This window comes from Dunckerocampus dactyliophorus, chromosome 5, assembly GCF_027744805.1.
Source record: "Dunckerocampus dactyliophorus isolate RoL2022-P2 chromosome 5, RoL_Ddac_1.1, whole genome shotgun sequence".
NCBI lineage: Eukaryota > Metazoa > Chordata > Actinopteri > Syngnathiformes > Syngnathidae > Dunckerocampus > Dunckerocampus dactyliophorus.
Window position 1 is genome coordinate 22,052,026 of NC_072823.1, and position 18,835 is coordinate 22,070,860.

Sequence of the window (18,835 nt, forward strand, 5' to 3'; positions counted from 1 at the left end):
TACTCTATACTCTATATATAAGACGTTTTGAAGTGCTAGCTAACCTGTTGGCGCCTATTTTGTGAAACTAGACTCCTTGAGACCTCAGACTCATTACAGATTAACCTGTTGGATGGAAATTGGACTGTGGATAAATAAAGTCCATATAGTTCTGTTGCTGTGTCCGGACTCACTCTGTGACCGGATTTCTGGTGTGGATGAGGTGCTCCAGCGAACCCACCTAACATACATACAGTCCGCTCTCCCCCACAACTGCTTTTCTCTGTCATTCAGAGTCGTCATGGAGAGTTCCCTGACAGCAGTCTCCAGAGTACCGGCAGCTCCAGGTCCTCTCATTCCCGCTCACCTTCCTTACATCACTCGCACGACGACGACAGGCCCGTGCCGAGAAGGTCCCACAGCCACGGCTACCCTCATGGACACAGTCCCCGTGGAAGACTCAGGTCTGTGCTGCTTGTTTACCCAGCACTCATGCCCACATTTAGAAACCTTACTGCTGTTAATCCGCAGCCAGCATACTTTATTAATCCCATAACATGTCAACATCAAGTTGCACTGGAGCTTCAAATGTTAGGGTCTTAAATGGAATTATACAAAGTGAATTATGGGTCTTTCTACCCTCCTTGTCTATCAAACACCACATCCCATGGTAGCACTATACAGTGTATGCTAGGGGTGTCACAAGATCTCACAAGATTAAAACTCCACAAGATTTCTTGTTCAGAAAAAAACTCTCTCATGGGCATGAGGCCTAATGAACACTAGGCCTGGGATGATAATAAATAAATCAATTAATCACACAATAAATGAAAATGAATTTGATAATTTTTCCGGCCTTAATATATTATTACAATGTGCATGTGTGTCTGTTTCTCTCGTCTGCTACCTCCACACAGGCATTGGTTTCAACACCTTGGTGTGTTTGTTCAGTAGAACAATGGCATGAACGGAGTGAGCCCTTTTGTCAGTCATACAGTCTCTTTGTCTTGGTGTGTGGAAGCGGAGCTGCTAGCATTCACACAGAGTGCAGTAATGTAAAATTAAATTAGTAGATTGTAACATATTGTCATATATATTTTATATTTTTTCATTGTACCTTTCTTGAAAGTAATGTTCCAATCTCGTCTCGTTCTCATAGACCCTTGTGTATCGTCTGGTGAACTGAGTGTCTCGTGACACCCCTAGTTTATACCGCTTCCTGTGATTGCTTGTTCAGATAAAACAGAGAGATAAAATAAAGCTGAAATATTTTTGGAGGGTTTAGTATGTTTGCTGCGTCCTGGCCTAATTGGTCTTCTGTATTCACAGAGTTAAGACCTTGTTCTTCAATGTGCATTACCCTTGTAAAGTATTGGTGCGAGGTGAATGCATAAAAAGGCTCAAAAGCAGCAGCTGGTCTTAATGGCCAACACGCATACCCTTGAATATTTTCTCATCATAATATGTCTCTCCTGATACACTCGCTTATGCCTTCATGGCTACCAGGCTAGTTTGCACGTGCACAATCATCACATAGATGTGTTGTTGATGTCTTGCTAATACATCTGCAGTATGTACGTGACAGCATGTTGCATTAGACTAGCTCAGTGGCTCTCACTTATTTTCTGCCATGCTCCCCCGGGGAAAGAAATGTTTCACGCCCCCCCGATTTGAAATATCATTGAGAAACTGATCATGTCTATTTATTTATCTTCACTGTACAGACTGAGCTCAAAACTGAAACCAGGAAAATGCAACAAAATGGATAGCTGTGAAGCATATAGGCGTATTCAAGAGTCAAACTGCATGTTGAGTATGACAAATTTGTGCATGTTGGCAGGTCTGCAGTAACATTGAAAGTACTGCCTGACTCTAACACCCCCTCTGACAGTTCACCGCCCCCGCCCCACTTTTTCAGAAGCACTGGACTAGCTAATTCACACACTGGAACCTCTTAAATCCAATTCCTATTCAGAATTTGGCCTCTAAAATTGCATAAAACTTATGCTTATGACGCATATTGCCAGTTTCAACAAGGCACAGCGTGTTGTCACCTAAAAAAGTTTGACTCTTATCAGGGGTTAACTTCTTTTTACAGTTGGACAAGGCACATACGTGACTAACCTCTACATTAGAGTTAACCCTGAATTATTTATTGTTTTTACATTTTATTATTAAAATTGATTAACTTATTTTTACACTTGAAAATGGGGGGGAAATGGCTGAACAACCAATAAAAGTCTTATGATGGTGACAGTTTGACCTCTGGAACAGATAATTTCTGTTTCCACAATTTAATACTTTTTTTTTCTCCAAATCCAAACAATTAACCAATAGTAGCTAAAAGTGAAAGATCAAAAAATTGCTTGAAAGATTACAGCATGGAGATATATAGTATATCAAATTTGTCATACTTGATTGTCCATATGCACTCTCATGTTGTCTGCTCCATAATGAGACAGCCCGTTATTTGCATGTAGCAACACAAAAACAGACGATTATCAGCATGCAAAGTGTGATGATGATTGTAGTCTTTTTTTTGTTCTTTTAATGGGCTCATCGCGCCCAAGAGAGAGGGCAGCTATTTGAGTGAAAGGCCATTTAGTTGAGGAGGCGGCAAAGCATTCAGGTGAGACAATGCTGCTGTGAAGCTGCATAACATCTGTGTAAATGGCATCTCATGACATTTTCGACTTCAGGTCATTGATGCTCACACTCTCGCTGGCATATCCACTCATTATCTTTGTGTTAACCTGCTTAGCGGCATCACTGATCCAATCAAGCATGTTATCCCAGACTTCTGATAGGAGTCATTTATTTGTAATTGTTAAGTCAATTCTGATGCAGTTACAAGGCCAGAGGCAGTCTGTTGTTATACCTGCTGGCCTTTCTTATACCTGCTGGTCTTGTCTGCTGCATGCACGCTCCACAGCAGCCATGATGCAGTGTGGGCAGCATTAAGCCATAATGAAGTCATTAAATAGATGGTTTTAACTCCAGAATTATGGATGCACATCGATTTGTTTCCATGTGTGAGCCATGAACAGCTTTAGTGTAACAGCAGTATTGCACCTGTGTGCCCATGATGCATCATCAACTTTAATTAGTTCACATACATTTATATCTGTTATTTGTCTTCTAAAAATATATACAGTGAGCCAAGGACATGAATATAATTTTTAAGCCAAACTAGTGCTGTCATACGTATGTATTTTAATTCCAACTACTACCAGTTTCTTGCTCAACTTTGATTCCTTCAGTGGAGTCTTGCTATTGTTACTGAAGTCAGGCTGCTGTCCAAAAAAAAGCACTATTGTGATCAACATGATGGATCCTACAGCTTTTATTGTGTCCTTCCAATAAGGGAAGGAAGTGGAGAGGGATGAAAACAGCAGTTAAGGAATAAAATAGATTGAAAACATCCCCATTTTTGTAGCGTCCGAGGAAGCCTAGGAGTGGCAAAGCTTGCTTGGTTTTGTTGACTGCTGTCAAACAATGCAATGTGTTCTCACGTTGATTCAATTTAGTGGAAAGCTGACATTGTAGAAACTGCCAACTTGAATGTACTTTTTCCTTCTCAAAGTAATTTTGTTGTTGTTATTATTGTCCAAAGTAATTTCCTCATCATCAGGGAAATTTATGATAATGATAGCGGTGGGCGAGTGATGCCTCATCAAACCGCGCCGTGCAATGCAACTCTACCTAAATAGTAGCGCTTAATACTAAAGTGAAACGGGTATCGCTCCAGAGCTACACATTGCACCAAACAGGAAACAGAAAACCAAAAATAAGAGCACCAAACAGCATACAACGTGAAAACTAAGCACAACCAGAATTAAGCCCAACCTGCCATTCCAAACACGACATAAAGTGCTGATTATGCACGTTTATTCTGCACAGACGGTGTTTACTGTATTTGTGAAATGCATCCAGGAGAAGAAGCACAATGTGCTCATTATACCGCATGTGTTTGAGGGAAGAGCTGCTGACCGTATCGGTATCGGTTGATATCGGTATCTGTTACACAGGAATCACTTGAGCACAACACACAAAACACAGAACAGGAAGTGACCAACCCTGTTCTGCAAATCATGACAGTAATACTTGAATAATGGGAAACAAACACAACAAAGAAGAAGGTTGCAATTTTAGGAAAATGATGTTGGGTAAAGGTTAAAATATTATGATAACAAAGTGAAAATATCATGGTAATAAAGACATAATATTACAAGAGAAACGGTACGAGAAGAAAGTTGAAATATTTGTTAAAAGAAAAAAGAAACACAAGCAAAAAAGTGCAATGTAAGGAGAAAAAGTTCATACTAATAGTACGATTTGTTACCGATAACACAAAGCTTTTTTTTTCTTTTTTGTACATGGGAACATGTACAAGTGGCCCTTGCGTCCCCTCGGTGGAAAAAGTTTGGACACCCCTGTGCTGGACAATATCAGATATCTGTAAGAAAGCCAGTTTCGAGCATCTCTACTTTTAATTACCAATCAAGTGTAAAACTTTTAGACTGCTTAAATATTTGAACACTGCTTTAACTTTGGTGACGTCTTGTGACGCTGGACAAAAGTATTGGGACACAACTGGAGCTATGAATGTGAGCCCGCTTATCATTTTTGGTGTTTTGTTCTTCTCCCCAAGAAAAATCAAAGCACATGAGCAATTTGATCCTATGATGTGTGCCCTACTGAGGTCTTGTGAGATACGCTGAGGTCTCGCGCAGCACTCCATAGATTTGAGCAACTTTTGAAGGTCGTTTTCTTTCATTTTTTTGAATTGTACAACCTTAAGGGCCATTGATTTCAGATGTTATACTGTATTAATGATTTCAATTTTATGAGCGACACCCAGCTTTTTTAAAGCAAAATAAGTCAATTCCAGTGCAACATGAGTGTGTTGCAGCATAACTCTATATACAGCCATTAACGCATGCTTAATGCATGCGTTATACCTCCTAAATTCTTTTGAGAACCTGTTGGATCCCCGTGGTGGAGGTGTCAAGGTCCGCCTGTGTGTGCACACCTCAAAGTAGCATGAAATGAACATTCTTCGAGGGATTCAATTATAAAGGCCGTCTCTGTCACTTTGTGCAGCCTGTCTCTCGTCTTTCTTGCCTCTTTTCCTGCTCTGTGTGACTCTTACGTTGGATGCCGTGGGAAAGTCCCAAACGTAACATGTGGCAGCGCTCATGTCCCCTCGGCCCCACGCAGTCATTGGAAAGCCATCAGCAAGGTGTTGTTTGGTTGTAGATGGAGGATGTAGATGGGGTGGTGGAACCGGGAAAGAAAAACAGTGGAGAGTTGGGGAGAGCAAGACGAGTAGAGCAGAGGATGAGAGGGATTAGGAATAGAGGACAGCAATCAGGTAAATGAAAGATTTAAAGGGACGATCCAATTTGATGGGGAAAAAGAGTGACAGGGAGTGCATGACTCATATCATATCAGTGTTTCCTGTGTTATGTCTGACACTGGATATAAAGTAACACTGTTTAATTAGCAGAAATAAATCATTTTTAGTTACTTTAATATTTAATTATAATATCATATAATTAATCAATTACAGAGTCAAACTGTATTAAGTAGTAATTGACCTGCTTAGCTGCCAGTGTACAGATAAGTGTACTTAATGTGCAAATAAGTTAACCACGTTTTTCTAGGTACATTTTCATGTTTTCTGGGTTCTTGTTTATTTTCTTTCCGCAATGAGCCACCTTTCACAGATGGCCACTGAGCCACACTTTGGACACCCATGTGGGTTTCACCAGGAAGGCGGGATGCTGCCATGCGATGGAGGAGTGTGTCCAAGCGCTGCCTTCTTGGTTCTGGTCAGGGGGTTGGTTTGCATTGTGGTGAGGTTTATGCAGCTTTCAGACCTTATTGCATGGTGATACTTCTCCACTCCCGAATACTTCACCTTGGTTAACCGCTTGTATTTAATTACCAAATAAATGCATGACACAAGGAACACTTTTTGTCCTTCACTTTTAATGCGCACCCCTACTAATTAAATATAGCAACCATGTCACTATATTGTCAATAAGTATTTCCTCTATGTATGAGGTGTGTTATTAAGCGCAGTTATAGTCGCCATAGTACCATTGTTAATGTTGATGGTGAGTAATGGTAATGGCGAATAAAAGTGCAGACAAGTCTGAACATCTGTGTCTTTTTTAATCTAATAAATCTTAAGCACCTTTCAAATGTAGAATTAGTACAGCTTCTGCTTGAACAATGGCGCAGCAGCTGTTCAAGTCGGATGGAAAAAGCAGCCACACGTCATTCACTGATGCTGATGCTTAGAACACGGAGGTAGGTAGGATTGCGTGTGTAAGTGTGTGTAAAGCACTTAATGTGCTGTTCCAAAAATGCCTCGCGTACTGCCACTTCCATATTACGCGTATTATCATTCATCGTAGCGATGCCATAGTTCACAGTCTGATTGGCTTCTGGCTGCCCTGGTCTTGTGAGACAGCTTTTCTCCAAACAAGAAATCTCATCACGTTTTAATCTCGCAAGATCTCGTGACACCCCTACTCTTTAAACATTCTCTTAACCTTAATGATGGATGAGGAGGGTGTCATAAACTTTGAGTTGCAGAGTCGCCTCATATTTTTCAACATTAACTTTTTTTAACACTGAAGTCAGTATGTAAAATGACACTTGTACCATGTTTTTGAGTCCAATATCCAACTAAATTCTTGGAAGAAGTTACACTACAACAGCATAGCCTCACCGTCTATTTTATCAGTGTGTAAAAATGACACCTACTGTATGTTGTGTGTGCACGATGCTCTGTCTCCACTTCCTCCCACTGCAGCTTGTCTGTGCCATGAAACATGAGGCTTGTCAACAAAGCAGATGCGCCGCTCGCCCACAGACACCACCGCGTAGCTGCCTTGCCAAAGCGTCTCACCCAAACACACGCCGACCCGTGTTGTCAGCTGACCTCGAAGACTGACAGGTCAATAACCATGATAGATGGCATAATTACAGCATGACCTCAAAGTGATTGACTTTGTGACAAGTGAACTTTTGATGGGCCATGCCTCAAAATCCATCCTAACATACAGTGCTTTATTATAAGACAAATACGTACGCGAGTCATGCATAACCTGCTACCTCTGTATTAGTAGTATATGTAGTTGTAGATCAGTCATTCTCAACTGGTGAGTCGTGACCCAAAAGTGGGTTGAAGAGCCGAGGTCACATTCCTTGCCTAGGCAAAAATAATGTATATTTACCCAATGTTCGTGAATACGCCGTAGAATGCAGCGTCTAATATTCTCACCCTCTTTGTACTTGGAATTGTGCAGCTTCACTGTTATCACGTTTTTTCATAAATATAATAATAAATCTTGTTGTTCCGTGGTTGAGTGCGACCTATTCTTAGTCAAAGAATATGCATATTTAAGCAAATTTTATGGACTGTTTTGCCTAAATAAAGCATTATCAAGCACATACATGGCTAAATGAGATAAAATACAAATATAAGGTGTTCAGCAGACGCATTCAAAGACATTGTGATGATATGTAGTATTCTAGACTGGTCACCAGGTGTCAGTAATGTTACTGTAATGTTCGGTGAGAAACACAAGCGCCAGACTTAATCGCGTGAACAACAGGCTTTTATTGCAGGTTTGAATTATCTCACAACAGGCACTAACACGAGCTACTGTTGCGATTGTAACCTACGCCAAGCTGAAACTCAACTCTGAACCCCCGGCGTCACTTCCTGTCCGGCCCCCCCACTCAGCTCCCCTAGCACCGGAACACGTTTATAGCAACACACACGTGCAATGGCTTATTTTTTCTTATTATGTCTACTATATTGGGTGATACTCTACTGTCAAGAGGGCGTTAATAATGTTATAAAACATATTTACAAGGTCATAAACAGGTTTTCTATGCGCAAACTATGCAAATATTTGATTTATAAATAAGGAATCCTACTTCGTGGAAATTTACTTATCACTCTGGAACTGGGTCCAAACTGGGTCCGGAACCAACTAACCAGGCTGAACGAGGGATTACTATGCAATAACTATGGTGTTTGATTTGTCAACTGATATTGGTAGTCTATCATATACTGTATGTACAGTACCAAAGAAAGCTCTCTTTTCCTTGGTATGTCGATAAAACAATAAGATATATCGGCCATCGCTGTTGTTGTGAGGAGTGCTGATGGCACTGTGAGCACATGGCTGAGTTGTAGAAAAGAAGGGGATGAATGAAGACTAGGTGGAGCTCTGCCACTGCTGTATTAGAAGCGAGAGAGCATACAGGAGAGACAGAGAGAGTGAGAGAGAGACAGAGAGAGTGAGAGAGAGACAGAGAGAGAGAGAGAGAGAGACGGGTGCAATGGATGTGAGTGAAGAAGGCGATTCGAGGCACAAGGGAAAGAGGGGAGGAGCAACAGTTAAACCAAATGGGCTGAAGCTTTTGCCCCCACCCCCCATTCTCTACCCTATTGCAGGCACACACACACACACACACACACAGGAATATTTACACTCTCAGTTTGCCTGGGGGAGCCATGGCACATGCACACGTGCAGAAGAAGATCAATGGTGCACTGGGACCACTGTGTGTATGTGTGAGCAATGTGTTAGCAACATGCTGGCGGTGGTGTCCGTGATAACAGCGGCTCCGTGAGTGTGCGTGTGCGTATGTGTGTGCAGAGCTAGCATGCACATAAATGGCTTGTAGGGTGTGAGCCAGCTGTCAAAGGGGAGGGGAGCCACGTAAGACAACAACAGCAGCAGCAGTAGTAGAAGCAGTAGCATCACTGCCACAGCGTGTGTGAGCGCATGTCAGCGAGCGCATGTGTGTGTGTGAGGAGTGGTGGAAAGGAAGGGAAGGGGAGAACAGGAGGGGAGAGGCGAGGGAGACGCGGCGGGACTCCCAAGGAGAAGGAGTCGGGGAGCTCAATCCACATCCTAGCTGCCTCCTCAGCTGGAGTCGGGATCTGTCGTCCCACCTGGAGACATGCAGGATATCTGTCCCTCCTTTCTGGAGCGGGCCATGCCCCCCAACTCAAGATGACTGAGAGGGGGATCTATCGAAGGGAAGGAAACTGCCATTAACCATCTTTGTTTTGCTTAGGATGCAAGGGAGTGGGTAGAAAGAGAGGAGACGAGGGAGGATACTGTAAGAGAAGGAAGGACGGGGGAGGGCTACCATGGCTCCAATGGAAGACTAACTTATTATTTGGACAAGAGCGGGACCTTTATGAATCTCTCCCGGTCCATCATAAAGACCAGGGGGTGTCACCAGCTGGCAGCCCCACGGACCACCATGTCTGTGACCTCGGGCTTCAGCTACCAGCTCCCCGGGATCACCACAGTAACATATGTGTTTGTTTACAGCCCCGGGTCAGTGCAGCGAGACCCAAGCCCACCTCATCACACCCCGCCGGCGCTGATGGGCACACGCGGGCCCAAACGGAAACTCTACAGTGCCGTCCCGGGTCGCACCTTCATCGTTGTCAAGCCCTACACCCCGCAGGGGGAGGGGGAGATCCAGCTCAATCGTGGAGAGAGGGTCAAAGGTAGGGAGGTCCTCATCCATACAGTAATGTGTGTGCATATATAGTGTATGTGTGTGTGTGTGCATATGTGTGTCCATTAATACATGTGAGTACTTATTTTCAGAATTAAAAACAACAAAAACTATAATGGGACGCCAAGGTTGAACCATTTGTCGATGTATGTTAGCTTGCAACAAATGTTAGCTGACAGGACTGTAACATTTTTTGACACTGCAGGAGGGAATGGTTTCGTTGACAGTCAAATGGCAAAAACAGAAAATATTTCGTAAAAATCCTTAGGGAGCCGTATTAATGTTTGACTTTCCTTGTTTGACCTGTTTGCTAGCCAGCAGCAAACGTAAGATGACACGACTATACCATTTTTTAAAAACTGGGGCAGGGAGGGAATGGTTTCGTCGACTGTCAAATGGTAACGACAGAAACTTAAGTCAAAAATAAAAGTCCTTGGGTCCCCGTATTCGTGTTCACTTGCCAACCTGTATGCTAGCATGCAACAGATGTAAGACGATGGGACTGTGCCATGTTTGATTCGAGGGTAGGGTAGAATAGCTTCATTGATTGTCAAAGCCAAAACCCATAAATAAATGTTAAAAAATCCTAGGCCCATTGCATCCATTGCATTCACATTCGCTTGTCCACCATTCATGGTTCATTAGTTGGATGCCAATGTAAGATAACTGGACCATACCATTTTTGAATATGGAGCAAGGCGCAAATGGTTCCATCAAGTGCCTAAATGGCAAAAATAGAAAACCAGTTCCTCAAACAAAATTGAAAAATTTGGCTACCTCATATTTATGTTATGCAGCATGTGTAAAACTACGAGGATGTTTCATGTTTGATTCTGAGGCAGGAGGAAAGATTTCATCGATGGTCAAAAAGAGAAGATGTCAAAAAGAGAAACCAAATTGGAAAAATCGTTGCTGCAATTTACTCATGCTCACTTGTCTACCAGTAAGTTTGCATAGAACAGATATAAGAGGTCTGGCTGTACCATTTTTTATTCTGAAGTGGAAGGAATTTTATTCTTGTGTGTCCACCAGATTGACATTCAAATCGGAAAAATCACGTAAGAGCAATAAAAAGAAAGTCCTCTCTTTAAAAAAAAAAAAAATCACAAATTTTGTGAAATGCAGTATTTGCGTTAGCTTGTCCACCAGTATGTTAGCATGCAACAGATGTAAAATGACAGGACTGTACCCTTTTCAATTCTGGTTAGAGGGAATGGTTTCATCAGCAGCCAAATAACAGCAAATAGCCAAAATAGGAATTAAATTTGTTGAACAAAATTTAAAAATAACTTTTAACTTTTGCTGTTTTGAGTCCCTATGGAATTGTCAATCCTCCTCAAAATACAAATGGGAGCTTCCTGTGGTTCCCTCTTTAAGTAGGAGGTATAAAATTAATTTCTGGAGCCACACCTTTATCCAGTTGTTCGCCAATTGTTTCTTTCTTGGTGCATGTGCCAACCCTCCAGAAAAGGTGGCCAAGTATATTTTATTTACAAAATGATTGCAATATAAACCTCATTTCATGCCTTTGAGTTTTTGGCTAAACAGTCTAATTCTTGTCTCTTACTTGTATTTGTGTTTTGTGTTTTGGACTCCAAACGTCACATCAGGTTGGGCTTCACTCATGTTGTAAATGTTGCTTTGTCTTGGCTTGGCTTTTCATGTGTTTGTGTGTGTGTGTGCTTTTTGTCTCCATCCATGCCTCACTCAAGACTTTGACTGTAATGACGTAGAAGGTAAACGCCATACTGTTCTTCTCACCCTTTCACTCTCCTTCACGTGTCACCCTCTGTGCACACCTACGTAGACTGTACTGTAGTGACCTCTTGCCCTGTTTGAATCACTGGGAGACAAAGGGATGGGCATCATAAATCCTTTTATGTATTTTTGATTGTTGTGAATTATGTTGATTGTTTGGAATCAGATGGCGCTAAGCAAGGTTGTGCACTGGGTGGTTGGCACTGACAAGCAGACCCAACGAGTTAGCTGCCGTCGACATCAAAACAGGAAGTCAAGACAGTTTGGTGACCTGAGAACTAGATCTTTTTGAAAATAGTTTATTATTGTATATACCTACAAGACAACACTGGTAGAAGGTGAATAGAGTGAGGTTCCCCAGGCTGGCAAAGTGCCCCATTCACATTATGCTAGTTTTTAGCTGCTGGAATCACTTGTTGACCATATCAACAAGAATCAATTTTCTTACCGAAGGCTTGCAAATTTTGCTCTGACCCTCAGGCGGATGAATGTGTTACTGTTGACATCAAAACTTGAAGTGAGGAAAGATTGATGGTCGGAGTATTAGATTTTGTTGTAAATACTGCATTATTATATATACCGGTAAGACAGACTGGTTTCAGAGCGAATAGAGTGAGGTTCCCCAGGCTAGGAAAGTTCACCATTCACTTTTTCAGATACTTGATTATGTGACTTGGCGTTTTCACTTGCTGACATGCTTCAAACATCAGTGGGATAGATGTTCCTTTTGTTACCGCAGGCTTGCACTTTTTAATGTGAGGATGTTTAGCTTTGAGCCTCAGGTATCACTACGATGCTTGTCTAGCTGCGTGTTCTGATATTCTTTCTTTAATTTAAACAGGGCTAGATTACATTAAGGAAGTGAATGAAATGAGGTTCCCTAGGCTGGAAAAAGTAGACTGTGAGTGTGTTGTCACCTAATTTTTGCCTTCAACTCCATACAAGAGGCCTGTCTGCTCACATGTTGACATGCTTCAATATGAAGCAGTGGGTGTAATGTTCATTGTTTTGTTACAGTAGGCTTGCGCTTTCTAATGTGACGATGTTTACTCCTGAGCCTGAGGCACCACTACCTCGTTTATCCTGATTTTTGTTCCAGTGTTCTTTCTTTAGGCTGACTGATAGGCTGACTGATCGAAGCAAGGTTTACTGTAGCAGGAGTTCACTACTTGGCATCACCTAAATGGACGTTCTTGACATCAAAACACCAATTGAATGGAGTGAGGTTATCCAGGCAAAATTGGCCATTCAGTGTGTTGTCAGCTAATTTCTGCCTTCAACTCCATACATGTTGGCCACACAGTCAGGAGACCTGGTTCGAAGCTCCATTTGGGCATCTCTGTGCAAGTTTGACTTGCACACGCTATTGTGAGGATGTTTAGCTCTGAGCCTCAGGCAGCACTACCTCTACCTGTTATCTGTTGTTCCAGTTTTCTTTCTTTAGGACGGATCGACTGACCAAAGCAAGGATTTGTAGTCGGAGCAGGAGTTCACTATACTTGGCAGCATATTGCCAGCATTTGTTGTTGACATAAAAACACCAGTTGAATGGAGTGAGGTTCCTCAGGCGGTGTTTGGTCAAGTTTTACCTCGAGTGACTAACACTTGGTTGCTGTCACATGTTGACATGCTTCAACATGGATAAGATTTGGTCATGGATTTTTAACGGTGCAAATGTTTAGCTCGGAGCCTCAGGTGCTTCTGCCTTTTTTATCCAGTTCCTTTGGCATAAATAGGGAAGTTGAATTGTTTTTTCTGTCTGCCTCTGTGAAATTAGTATCAATGACATCTTAACCGATATTGTTGTAGTCGTTCTTCCAATGCCCATCCCTTCTCCAAGGAGAGCGCATGCAAAATTTAAACAAGAACTGTGTGCTTGTTCTCCACCCCTCCTCTTGCTGTTCCTTTCCTTTTTCCTTTCACCTGTCCACGGATAGCCAGCTCTTCACCACATGAGTCCACACCCTGCATCACACATCCATCACGGTGGATGAAACCCACATTAGCTTAATGAAAACACTTCTCAGAGGCCAGTGAGTGAGCCACCGCTGCACTCACGCTGAGATCACTCATGCGCCCTTTCGCTTTGCATTTGGATTTTTGTGTGTGAAATAAAAATATGTGACTGTACAAGTACAGCCTCTCTCTGGCTTCATGTCCTTCAATGTCACACACAGTGCAGTGATCTCCCCCCAAATCCTCGCCTCATATCTCCCTAATGGAGTCTTTTGTCTACTTTACGGCATTTGCACTCCTATTACTGATACAAATGGCAAACAATTCTGACTTGTTATGCACAACAAAACCCAATTATAGAACATCATCTGCAGCCATGACATATACTACATTTGTTTTGTTTTTTCCAACCCGATGGCCGCCACAGTGCTCTTCCATCTACGGGATGGATCTGCTGGCAGTCGCCTTTCCTAGTTAGTGAAGATGAATCCGTCATGCTGCCACTAATGTGAAGTACGTCGCCGATCCTCCGTGCAGGAAATACGTTTACAGGCGCATGGCTGCCAGCACCGTCGGCCATCCATGTTCAACCATCTGGCTCTGTTACGCAACACTGGCCTTCACACTGTGTGCCGTTCTGTGTAGTATTGGGACGTGAACGGAGAAATGTATCATTTGAGTCAACTTACTGTTGTTAAGGTTAAAGCGACACTATGCAGCCCTGCCAACATGTATGCATTTTTCCTACTGACCCTTAATTACACTTGCACGCCTTGATGCCCTCCAGATATACATTTTGTTGCATTCAGCCTATTCACCTAACACTCAGAGTTAAGCCTAAATTGCGTAGTGTGCTTGAACACATCAACACCAGAACACAACAGTGCATGGACAGTACGGAGAACGCAGTGTTTCAGGTAATACTGCTCCAACATGGTAAAATAATAAAATATAAATTAATAATGACATATGAATATTAATAATAAAATATTAACATTAGTAATAAAATATTAATATTAATAATGAGCCGTAAAGGCTGGGATTGCTCCGCTTGTAGAGCATCCTGTGTGTGTACAGCCCACCTCTGCAAACACCTTCTTTTCCGATTTCTGAAATAAAAATAAGTGTTGTTAAAAATAACGCTCCACCTTTCTCTTTAATTACCGCCGTTCATTGGTGACATTGGAAGATATAACAAGCTTAATAGCCAATGAGACTTGTGGTTGCTCACAGAGTTGAGCAGGGGTGTCCAAAATGCGGCCCGTGGCTTGTTTTTATTGGCCAGTGGCACATTAAACCAAAAAAACCCCAAAGAAACAGCAAAGTTCATACTAATAACTGATAATAACACATAAAATAAATTTCTTCACCATTGGCAGGTCTGCACTGTGTAATAACTTGTGCATACGATACATAGCATCTTCATCACACCTAATAGTGTGTAATAAACAGTACTGTAGTTGTGTATTGCTATCGAAATCACCAGCCTTGTTATTTTGTGCATTTTATGGAGCTCAGGCAGGTGCACGGGCGAGGCTTAAGAAAGAAGCTATTTTGAAGACGGATGACCCTTGCTTTGATACATAATGCATTTCGTCACATCTGCATTCATAAATGGATGACTAGTTAATAGTAATAGCGCTCATTTGCCACAGAGGACAAAAGGAAGTCAAGTGAGTTCAAAAGAGAAGGACGGCCTTTTTCCCTCTCTGTTTTTTATATAGTGTTCCAATTTTTTTTTTAAATGCGCTCACCTGCCACTTCATTAAGTACATCGAAGGATTGTCATTCTTCAAATCCAATCATTATTATATTAACAGAGGCTGAAATTCTGTGCTGGAACTCGTGAGTAAAGATGCCAACAACATGGCGGCTTGTACCCTTAAGCTCACTGTCACACCGCTCTATTACAAATGTGACAGTGACGCATTGAGAGGTAATTAGTATGTTAGCAACCCCCCAGCCCTCCTAAACACACACACACACACACACCTATTTAGTGTGCACACAACGCTGTGGTCTTCTTAACACCTTTCTTAATCACTAGCTGTGCCGGAGGAGCATCCTTATGACGAGATCGCAATGGGTAAATGTACGGTAACTAATTATTACAAATATGTGTGTGTCATCATTGTGATTTGTAATACATGATAGTATACTGTACATGTCAGCCCCTAGGAGTTTTGCTGTTGATGTGTAGATTGTTTAGTGAGGTAGTAGTATTAGTATGTGTCTAGCTAGGCTTTACACTGGTAGAATTTTAGCGTGAGCTTCAGAGTTGCACGAAGTAACCATTCCTTGTTTTTATATACTTTATAGCGAAGGACGACTTTTCTACAGACTCAGATGGTAAATACAGCAACATGTACTGTGAACTGAACTGTTAGGGAAATATCACAATACTGTTGTTTTACAATAAAGCATACTGTTTTAGTATTACGAAACCTCAAAAGTAGTGTGTTGATGTTTTGATTAGAGAGGAAATCATGAGATAAGAAATCATCTGTGACACATGCAATTTTTTCTACCTAAAGTACACTTTGCGCTATTATTTGTGAAACAGAAACACAAGAAAACACTCAGTCTTAGCTTGAGTGACAAGGGTGTGTTTCAATGTTCTTAATTATCAAGTGTAAAAATGAGTTACCCACTGTTATTTAAAAAAATATATTTTTTCACAACTTTAATGGCAGATTTTGCCCAAATAATTTCTGGTGACAAATTCTAACAAATACAACCTTTGAGGTTCGACCACAGTTTACTGCGGGGGAGGGGAAGGATGAGTTTTCACTTTTGTAGTACTGTACTTTTGTAGCTTCAGAGTTTCACCAAGTAACCTTTGTGTCATTATTTCTATTATGTGTTTTTATTTTTTCCCTCAGTTTCCTGTTTTATTGCGATTTAGTAAACTGCGGTACGCTGCTGTTATTCACTGGGTAACTAGCATTGTTGGGCAAATTGCTTTCAAAAAGTAATAGTTATAGTTATAGTTACTAATTACTTTCCCAAAAATGTAATTGAATTAGTAATGGATTTACTTTTTTTTTTTTACTTTTTACTTAAATGTATTTAGGAAAGTAATGATTGTGTTACTTTTTTGAAAAACCTTCAAATATTTAAAGGAATCGGGATTTAGCTTTGTCGTGGCGTATGCCGTTGAAAGATGTTTCATGAGGGTTGAGGGCTGAGCTTGTGACTTGCAATTTTCTTGCATAACGCGAGGGGGAGCAACCACAACTCTTGTTGACCAGCTATTTAGTTTCCTGTGTAGTGGTGGTGAACAAAGGCGATTGAAGCAACATTCGGGTAGTTGATACAAATAACAGTGCATAATGACGTGCCACATTTTCTTGTCAGTAGCAGTAACACCATTGTAACATTTGAAATAGTAACTTATTACATTACCCATTTTTTCAAAACAATAACAGCATTTCTAAGGCCGTTATTTTTTTTTTTTTACACCATTACTCTCAACACTGGTAATTGCCCTAATTTCCGGACTATAGAACGCACTAGTATTGAAGCTGCACCCACTAAATTGTTTTCTGCGCCCTGATTGGCTGTAGACCATTGTCACTCAGTCTCTTTTGTGCCGTCCTGCCATGTCTCCTGTGTCATCGCTAGCTTGCTTGCTTGCTAGCTTGGAAATGAATCTTCGCTTCGTCTGCAGCAATATGTTTTAACAAGGACACAAAATGCTACAGTACAGCAGAACGACGGCAGGACGAAAAGGCACGGTCACAGGAGTGCAATATGTGTGCGTGACTTAATAATTTCTTGTGTTGATCATTAATGTTGATCATTAAAATTCAAACGAAGATTTGATCTTTTTTGAGAAAAGTCTGAGAAAAGTATATGGTGAGAGTCAAAGAAAATGAAGTTGGCTACTTCGTGGATTTCACTTTTTGCGGGCTATTTTGGGAACCTATCACCTGCGATAAACGAGGCACAGGTGTATTTGCACAAAGTGTCGGTATTGGATCGGTATTGCTGGTACAACCTGAATTTTACTCAGTATTAAATCGGAAAAGAAATCAGTGGTATCTCACATCACTAATGTTGCTAGCGCGCACACAAAGCACAGAATGACTGCTCCAAAGCACACGAGATGTTGCGAGACCAGATCGCGACCACAAATTGGCCGCATCACTGTATAAGCTGCAGCGTTCAAAGCGTGAGAACAAAGTAGCGGCTTATTCAACGTAAATTACAGTAGTACCTTTAAATGTGTTTGGACTCTCTTCCTATTCTTGGACATTATTAGACTTGGGCTGAATCCCATTTCCACCCCTGAGCCCTTCCCCTTCGTCTTATCTCTTGTCTTACCCCTTCCCCTTAAAACCTAGTGCCAAAGGGAAGAAGCCACTAAGAAATGGGACACCACTTGATTGTCATTACATCATCACCCTTCACCGCTTGCTGGCTGTGACATAGGCAGATGAGATAATTAAATTGATTGATTGATAATAAATGCTTCCTACCATAGTAAGTAAGTGAGGTGCATACATTATTTCATATACAGTACATATGAAATAGAAATAACAATATAACAAACATTATCAACAAATGCATGAACCTTATCAAGCATCATTTCAAGGTTTAAAAACCTCCCTGTTTTGGCCTCGCTCTCCTCCTGTCGTTGATGTTCTCTCTCAGATTCTTTTGTAAGAAATTCCAGAATGGCATTTTGTTGCATTTGACTTTTCCATACTGGGATTGCATCTTTTGAATGGTCCTGGAGTGCTGTGTGGTGTAGCAGACGGCTGACTTCAGTTGGCTCAGAATCTCCTGCAGGAATGACACACATGCATGATTGATGGGGTACAACTATTAACTCATTGGAAATACAATAATAGTGGTAATAGAAGTATAGTAACAGTGTGCTGAAAACAAATATAGAGTAATGGTAAAAAAAAAAAAAACACCAAAAAAGCTAGATGGGACAACGTTAGATTCCAAAAGTCGAATGAAGTTTGATAATGTGGTGTTCTGTCCACATATGACCATGTTGTTTACATGTTTTATTTAGCTCACTTCCTGACCATCCATACTGTATGCTGAATACAATAAACATATCTCATCATGGCAATTGTTGGTGGACTAGGGTGGCTATAATTCACAGCAAACAGACTTCACTGCGATGTGCTGCATTACATGAATGATTTGATAGCTAATATAAAACACCAACGTCACTGTACACTCTGGAGCTGGGCTAGCCACCTGCCGTGGCCGGGCGAGGTGCAACCGAGCTCGGGAGAACCAGAGTATAGCAGGGATAGCCAACCGCCGTGGCCGAGAAAGGGCGCATTTGAGTTGGACACAAACATGGTACTCTCGGCCAGTTCAGTAATGTAGATTCCCCTCGCTAGCAAGCGATTTTAAAACACAACTCACAATTAACAGTCTAATGTGGTCGCTGTCTATCGTAATCTATCAAATCTAGTCGTTGTCTAATCTTTTATGAAATGCAGTAGATTGCAGTGAAGTTAGATATCGGTGTTAGCCGGGCTGTTATAACTAGCGAAAACCAACAATTCAAAACATGGCGAATATTTACATGGAGTAGCAAATGATT

At 41.5% G+C, this 18,835-nt stretch overlaps 1 protein-coding gene across 27 annotated transcripts in view; it reads left to right on the forward strand.

Annotated features, from left to right (window-relative positions):
• shank3a (SH3 and multiple ankyrin repeat domains 3a) overlaps positions 1 to 18,835 on the forward strand; it is a 255,764-nt gene that overhangs the window by 164,897 nt on the left and 72,032 nt on the right. For 22 of the 27 annotated variants that reach the window (XR_008570334.1, XM_054775512.1, XM_054775513.1 and 19 more), the window contains 5 exons: positions 274 to 443; positions 9,354 to 9,535; positions 11,259 to 11,282; positions 15,308 to 15,352; positions 15,580 to 15,609. Coding sequence is in view for 26 of the 27 variants with exons in the window: in XM_054775512.1 (XP_054631487.1) it covers positions 274 to 443; positions 9,354 to 9,535; positions 11,259 to 11,282; positions 15,308 to 15,352; positions 15,580 to 15,609 (451 nt within the window). In the remaining variant the exon portion in view is untranslated. The remainder of the gene's footprint in view (positions 1 to 273; positions 444 to 9,353; positions 9,536 to 11,258; positions 11,283 to 15,307; positions 15,353 to 15,579; positions 15,610 to 18,835) is intronic. The other 5 variants (XM_054775515.1, XM_054775518.1, XM_054775522.1 and 2 more) reach the window with 3 other exon arrangements.